This window comes from Octopus bimaculoides, chromosome 15 (assembly GCF_046866305.1).
Source record: "Octopus bimaculoides isolate indiv1 chromosome 15, ASM4686630v1, whole genome shotgun sequence".
In the NCBI taxonomy this organism is placed as follows: domain Eukaryota; kingdom Metazoa; phylum Mollusca; class Cephalopoda; order Octopoda; family Octopodidae; genus Octopus; species Octopus bimaculoides.
The window spans coordinates 24,339,585-24,348,111 of NC_142942.1; the positions used below are offsets into that span (position 1 = coordinate 24,339,585).

At 36.3% G+C, this 8,527-nt stretch overlaps 1 protein-coding gene across 2 annotated transcripts in view; it reads right to left on the bottom strand.

The window, feature by feature from the left end:
- The window catches only part of LOC106882456 (filamin-A), a 115,521-nt gene extending 107,229 nt beyond the window's left edge, over window positions 1-8,292 (bottom strand). For both annotated transcript variants that reach the window (XM_052973142.2, XM_052973140.2), the window contains exon 1: window positions 8,016-8,292. In XM_052973142.2, the coding sequence (XP_052829102.1) occupies window positions 8,016-8,030 (15 nt within the window). In that variant the 5' untranslated portion in view covers window positions 8,031-8,292. The remainder of the gene's footprint in view (window positions 1-8,015) is intronic.
- Window positions 8,293-8,527: the final 235 nt, after the last annotated feature.

Genomic DNA, 8,527 nt, shown 5'->3' on the forward strand with positions numbered 1-8,527 from the left:
CGGTTTATTCATAATATATACGTCTTTTGCGTGTATATGTTATTATTTAGGTGTTTCCTTCATCGAACTTCGGCCAGGCTGGGCACTGCCTTGAAAAATTTCGCCAAACAAATCCGCCCCAGGTCTGCTACTTATACTACAATTAGTGTTCTTTTGCCGTACAGCTAATATATGGGAACGTAAACAAACCAACACTAATTGTCATGCATTGGTAGAAGAGAATCACAAACAATGATACATGCACATATTTAATCTCTATATCTGTTTGTCTGGATATCTATTTATCTATCTATCTATCTATCTTCTTTCTGAAAAAAGAACAGAAATTCGAAACGTCAAAGAAACTTCTCGTCTCTTGCCTCTCGTCTACACTGATCACAATTTGCATTCCGTGTTCATAATCTCATCACGTGATACATACATACATAAGAACATAGACACACACATATATGCAAGCCCATATATATATTGCATGTTTATATGTGGGTGTGTCTGTATACAAATACTCAAGCATGCATAATATTAACATACGTATGCACTCACAGAAGCATGTATATGTCTACAAGTATATGTATGTGTGTGTATATATGTAAGTGTATGTCATAATATTATGAGCTGCATTAACCTTTAACAGAGACTCGATTGGTTTACACAAGAGAGGGAAAGGAAAACTAAACTCGACGCCATTTCAAATTGGCTTCCATTACAACAGAAACAAGCAGAAAGTTTCACTTTGGCATTTGCTCGTTGTTGCTTGTGTGGCTGCTGCTGCTGTTCTAACTTATGTTGTAGGTTTGACACTGTTTGCATATCGTTGCTCCATTTCTTTTCGTTCTTTTTGCATTTAAGCGCCATTATTATTATCATTACTATTATTATTATTTTTTCATTATTATTATTCTGGTAGAATCATTAGAACGCCGGACGAAATGCTTAGCGGTATTTCACCCGTCGCTACGTTCAGAGTTCAAATTCTGTCGAGGTCGACTTTGCCTTTCAGCCTTTCGGGGTCGATGAAATAAGTACCAGTTACGCATTGGGGCCGATGTAATCGACTAGCCCCTTCCCCAAAAATGTTATATATGCACATACATACACTTACACAATGCATGTGTACGTGAGTGGGTATATATATATATATATATATATATATATATATAAGATCCATGGATCGAGATGTAGGAAGAATGTTAGCTTCGAGTAATTCATTGCAGAGACAGAGAGAGAAAGAGAGAGAGAGAGGGGGATGGAGAGAATAAGAGAGAGAGGGGGATGGAGAGAATAAGAGAGAGAGAGAGAGAGAGAGAGAGAGAGAGAGAGAGAGAGAGAGAAAGAGAGAGAGAGAGAGAGAGAGAAAGAGAGAGACAGAAAGAGAAAACCAGTAGAAACGGAGAACGATAGATAAATAGTCTGATAGTTATTCAAAGAAAATAGCGAGTCAACGTGAAGACTAATTAAGCGGAGAAGTAGTTTAATGAAGCCGTCCTGGACATTACTTCACCTTGGTTACATTGTGTCAGGTTAATTCTTTTCCTTTCATCGTGGAGGGAAATGAGAAGAATACAGACAAGGTCAGCTTCAACATCCCCCCCCCCCACATATGCATTCACCACAAATACACGTATATGTATATACACAAATATACACTCTCCACAAACATGCTTCTACATACACACACACAGATACACGAAAAAATAGGCACACAGGTAACAAACGTGTCTTTAATTCCGAAAATCTTGCTTAGTAAAGTTATTACCCTGTGTTGTGTTTAGATTTTTAAACACTCTTAGAGGGAGGTTTTGTCAAGTAATTGCATGGATTACTTCAGTTTCCTTGAAGAATTTCAACTCAGTGCATTACATACATGAGGGCCACCACCACTTCTTTTAATGTGCAGAACATTTCCCTTCGTCACTTTTCCCTCAGCCACATTCAAGGATGGAGGAAGATATTAGCGAGCTGTCGTCCATTTTTGCAAATATTGCATCAACCATTTAACTTGGGAAATGTTAACCTTGTATGTTATTGCTGGGGCTTTCTTTTTCATGGGTGGAGGCGCGTAGCTCAGTGGTTACAGTGTTGCACTCATGATCGTATGTTTTGGTTTCGATTCCTGATTGTGCAAAACACTTCATTTCACGCTGTTTCAGTCCAAAGTGAGTAATCCTGCGAGGAGCTGGCGTCCCATCCAGGAGGTGAGGTGTATTTATATGCTATGGCTCGAGAAGGACCTTCGTTCCTTTTTTTTGTTTTGTTTTCTTGGTTGTGTCAGGTAAACTCTCAAGAAGTAGACTTATAGTCAAAGCACTTCCACCCGTGACATGACCATCTCAAGTATTTTTAAACTTCATTTTTATTAAGCTGATAGAATATGATATGAATAATATTTGGTTGCTATATCTAGTAATTGAGGGACTCGGTAGAAGCCTACTTATTGGTTCGTCAAGGCAATTTGTTTCGAGGCATAGATAACATATTATGACGCGGAGATCTAACTGCTGTTTCTGCTTAGTCAAATGTAACCACTCGTTCACCTGGCGTTTCTTCCAGCTCTTTATAACGCTGAGGTCAACTTTGCCTGTCATTCTTTCGGGGGTTGATAAAACAAAGTACCAGCCAAGTACTAGAGTCGATAATATCGACTACCCTCCATCTCTTCAGAATTGCTGGCCTTCTACTTGAATCAGACACCATTCTTCCTCTTCTTCTTCTTCTTGCTGCTTTGGCTTTTATAACATTTCGTTTTGTCATTTGAGGCGTAAGTAATCTTAGCACATATTCTAAGCACCAACCGTCGCCTCTCTTCCTCTCTTTTCTTCCTCAAAGAATTTTTCTGTCAGTAGTAAGAAGAGGCGATAGATATTTCTTGCAAAAGTCATGAGACTCGTTGAACAAGAGATGAGCTTCCAGCGAATTGTCTCTCAGCTTTCATTTCAGTTTTTATAATTTCATTTTTGCTATATTCATGAAACAACCTTGAGAAAATGGCGAAGGTCACTTCTACGAAATTCTCTCCCCATAAAAAAAAGGTGTGTGCGTATGTGTGTGTCATCTTCGTGTTATTTATAATTTTTGCACCATATATATATATATATATATATATATAAATATATATATATGTATGTATATACGTGTGTTTGTGTGTGTGCATCTTCGTCTGTTTCGATGACTAGTATTCAGTAGTTTGATGAACTGAACTTTATTTTACTAGCGTTAAGTGGCCGAGTACTCCACAGATACGTGTACCCATAACGTAATTTCTGGCCCAAATCAGCGTGACCCGGTGTGTGAGGACAAACTGACATTTGAAGTACATGTGCAATCCATTATTCAAAAGCTCGAGTTAGCTCATTGCTATGGTAAAGCACACTTGCCGAAGATGTCATATAGCAGAATCGAACCTTGTGACCTTATGGCTAGGAAGCCATCTCCTTAACCATTCGGCTATGTTGCGTCCAAATTTACGTTTATGTTTTAGGATAGAAGACGGATAATTTTTTATTTTTTTATAATTCCATAATATTGATCTTCAGCATAATCGTTAGACAGCCGGAAGAAATGCTTTACGGTATTTCTTCCGGCTTTGTACGTTCCAGGTTCAAATTTCACCGAGGTCAATTTTGCTTTTTATCTCTGCAGGATCAATAAAATAAAGTACCAGTCAAGGACAGAGCTCTCGTGTTGTTCCTAAATCAGAGATTATAGGTAATCCGCAAAACAAGAGAAATAAACCAAGGAAAACAAAAAAGACAAACAAAAGAATTAAGATTGGCAGAAATGTTGAGTAACCGACTGTTAACGGTCAGGAAACTGCTGTGTTATCGAAAAAAACTTAAAGGAATGCGGTAGATGTAAAGTATTTGTAGCAAAGTAGCAAAGTTGTAAAAACTAAAAGAAAGATACTAAATAAATAAAAAGTTAAGTGGGTGTAGGCGATGGCGGCGAACTGGTGAGAAGAACGATAAGCAAAGAGAGAATCTAAACAGCGACTCGGGTTTGTGTTGCCGCCATTCGCCAAGTTTCAATTCTCTGACGTCATTGATAACCTTGAGAAATGACTGAAGGTCACAGCCGTCACGTCTTCTGATTGTCAAAAATGGAAGACAATTATGCCAAAAAATTTAGAAGCAAAAATGAATATTAAAAATAAAAAAAAACAATAAAAATAATAATCGGAAAAGCTGTGCGGGTGGTAAGTAGCATAGAACAAAGTGTAGGAAGCTAACGAGATAAGGCTGCATATTCAGTTTCGAATCGAGGTCGGATCTGATTCACCTCATGCTTTGGCAATGTCCTTGAAAAAGTATTTTAAGAACATCACACAATCACACCTCCGTTAAAAAGTATTTTATTTTACTTGGTGGGGGTGGGGGGTTTATAAGAAAACCATTTTATATCCCTTTATTGTTAGCGACTAATGGCGTAAAAGAAATGGATGAACGACACAACATCTCTTCCCGGTATTTTATAAATCTGTGTCCATGTCTCTAATCAGGGAATTTCCTTCACATAAGTATCTTACCCTAACAAGAACAACATGATCACCACTAATTCCTCTTTACTGATAATTATTAATAAACAAATTCTTTTGAATTTCATTGTTGAAAACTGAGTCTTTGGATTGCTTTATGTTTCCATCTCTTTTTAGAGATGGATGTCTGTTGGTTCCTCTCCAGATTCTTTCTGAAATTGTAACGAAAGCGAGTCTCGGATATTTCTTTTCCAACGACAGATGACACTTCATTCTGCCCCACTTTGTCTATCTGCCTGTCGGTTTGTCTGTTTGTCTTTTAAGATATCTATCAAGTAAAACGTGAATAATAATAAAAATAATCGATAATTTCGAAGGGTGTCTTTCGCCATCGATTGAAATATTGTCCGCAACAGCTCCTCAAAACTATCCTCAACATTGACTAACATATCTCGGTTAGAATTGAACCTGCATATCAACAAATTTAATTCAGCTGAAAGCTTATTAGTAAAAAAACAGCAATGCGTGATCTAGTTTATAATTTGTTACAGTTGATAAAAGAGAGAACAGAAAGCTAACTGTACGGTGGCCAAGACAATTAGTTGTAACATATGACCCAGCTACACTAAGATCTGAGAAAGAACCACAGTTTAAAAACAATAGGTTGCTCTGAGAAGTATTGCAGTTGTGTAAGATTAATGAGCTATCTTGATAGCTTGTTGCGTTTAATTTTGGCGGTGATCCTGAAGTTCAGGAGAAGGAATTGGTGAAAGGTTTTCAATGAAGACTTTCCGAGAATTTGCTGTTGCAAGACAAATTGTAAGTTATGATTTTGACATGCAAAGAAACACAACTTAACATCGGTTTACTCCGGTAAACTTGAACATTGATGTAACTATAGAGAGACACACATCCCTATCACTTTCTTCTTGTCTCTCAGCATATATAGTAAGCTTCTTTGAGGTTTCCATCTCTCAAATCCCACCCACATGGCATTGGTCAGCATGTGGAGTTAAAGTAGCAGATATATGACCAAAGTGTCACGTAGTGAGATTGAACCCGAGGCCACGTGGTTACGAATCTAACTTCCTAACCACACAGCTATACCTTGATATGCTTCCCCCGCCTTAATATTTATATTTCAGTTCCTTACAATTCCTTGGAGGAAGAACGAACAGATTTACAAATGCTGTTTCACAACCTAAAAATATCTGCGACATCTTTCCCAACTCCATATATGGATAGAACTGAATGCATAAACATATCAAACATATTTATTTATTTATTTACGTATATATTTAGACGGTGTTGTCGTTATTTTTGTCAGTCGTGGGACAACAGTTGACAGTTGACAGATCTCTTATGCAATGTCTTTAAAACCTGACATTTGCACAAGGAAAGCAATGACATTGATTTCATTGAAAGTCAACTTAAAACGAAAAAAACGTGGAGGAGGCAAGCGGCTGTTTTACTTTATGGCCAAGAAGACTGGTAGCAAAAGGATGTAAAGACCCAGACCTCGGCTTTATGGTACAAGGTCAACAATTTTGAGAGGAGAAAGATCTAGCTGATTACACCGGGAAGCTGGGGGTGGGAAGGAACGGTGAATTCGGCGAGATTTAACCTCAGAACGCAAAGAACCAAAAAACTTCAGCAAGGCCTTTCCAACAACGCACTAACGATTTTGTCAATCCACCAGCCTAAATAATGGTTTCTAATTTAGGTAAAGGATCCGTAATTTTTGCAGGGGAGGGTTTGACCAATGCCATCGAAGCAGTACTTGACTGGTTCTTGATATTATTGGTTTGCTGGGATTTGAACACAAGACGTAGGAAGTCCGAACGAATAGCAGAAGGTATATTTTTTTACCGCCATTCTAACAAACCTGCCAGCTCGCCGTCTTACCATAAAAACCAATTACAACAAAATAATATTTGAACTGGTAATTACATGGCAATAATTATTAGGTTTATTGACATAATAATAATAATAATAATATTAATTATTATTATTACTTGTCTTCCATAATTTTAATTAATTCTGTTGCAGCTCGAGGTGCACGTCCGAATTAACAGGGCAAGTGCAGCATTGCATTTCGTGTTCATTGTTATTATTATTTTATGGCAGAATCGAGAGAGAGTGTCGGACTAAAACCGAATTGCAAGATTTGATCGGGTTCTTTCTCTGGCTTCAAATGCTTCGAGGTCAGCCTAACCTTTTATCCATTCAAAGTTGATAAATCGTCTTCCAGTCACAAACTGTTCTTAACGTTTTCCACTATTATTGGTCTTACATTTCCTACATTTCAAGCCTTATGTTTATGCACAAAATTACTACTACTACTATTATTATTATTATTATTACATGACAGTACAGTAGTTAAAAATACCGGTTAGGATTAAGGTTAATAAAAGAAGTTGTAATATTAAAGTTAAGATATTTGCCCAGACCTTTAAAGCAACAGTCTTACAACCAATCTACCAATAATCTTCCCCTCCACGGATAACGCGTAAGGTAAATCTATGCACAAATGTAATACATATTTGTGTGGATGTGTGGTGTGAGTGTATATGTGTATTGTGCATTGGTGGACAACTGAGAGGTGAGAGGTCAAAAGTTGGTGAAAACCGGTAAAAAACAATCAAACAAACAGCAATAATTATACATATTCTGGAGGTAAGCAACACAAAAATCATACAAGTTATATATATAATATATATATATATATATATATATGAGAGAGAGAGAGAGAGAGAGAGAGAGAGAAAGAGAGAGAGAGAAAGAGAGAGAGAGAAAGAGAAAGTGTGAGAGAGAGAAAGAGCCAGACAGACAGTTGATATCGGAATTCCTGAACAGTAATTGATTAAGAATAATATACTTTCCTAAAGTACTTTCCCTAATTACTTCACCTGTACCACCCAGGTAATCAAATAATCTGTTTTTTCTTCTGCTTGCCAGGTGCAAGAAATGTATGTATGTGTGAGCATAGATGTATGCTGAATAGTTTATCAATTTTGAGCTTCTATGAACTAAAGTTGTCTACGTGAGGTGGTCGTTTCTCCTACTAGAAATATCAGTTATAACACCGTGAAAGTACAGTTCAATGGCTTAACAAAGAAGGTCATTTGGGATTATAAAGGGTTACACGTGCTGTTGTTAAAATAAAGAGAAAAGGTGTGATAGCACCTCTAGGGGTGCTGGAACTTGGGTGCAAAGGAGTAAATTATGGAACACAGCTTCCAATAAAATGTTGGGATCCCGTACAATACAAGAAAATACATCACAATATTATAATGGAATAATAATTGGTTACAAAGAACGAATATTATTTATCATATCGAAAAATATATTTAACTTCGTTTTTTCTTCTTTGTTAATATTTTAAAAAAGAACAACAAAAATTGATAAAAACAAACGAAATTAAAAAGCGAATGTTGAAAATGTGAAAAATTTAAAGAAGAAATTAAGGAATAGGCTTTAAGATTAGAAATTAAGGGTTAAGATTAAAGTGACACGAATTAAAGAATAATTAAGCAAGACTTACCACTACTTTAGCCATTGTGCTTAGTATTTCTTGAGACTTTTCTCTTTGTTATTTTTTGTTTTGTTTGTGGTTTTTGTTGTTTAAATTTTCTTTAATTGGGAAGAATTAGGTGTAGAACAAGTTAGTTGGTATCACTGTCTGATAGAATTTGTGATGAAAGGAAACAAAGCTAATATATAATTTATATATATATATATATGTCTGTATGTGAGTATATATATATTTATATGCTACTATAAAAGAAGTCGAAAGTTTGGAGAAGTTTGGAAGAATATGTTCCTTACGATAAACCGCAACTGCATATATAGCAGTAACCCGATAGGGGGAATGAATAAAAAAGTATATACGTGTGTATGTGTAAATAACAAATGGATGGAAAAAATAATAAGTAAAAAACAAACAGTAAGAATAGTGATAGAACTAAATAAATAAATAAAAAAATGAGAGAAACGAGCCAACCAAAATGGATAGCAGAGTAACGCCTATAAAAAGCGGTCCATGTGATTTCTGTC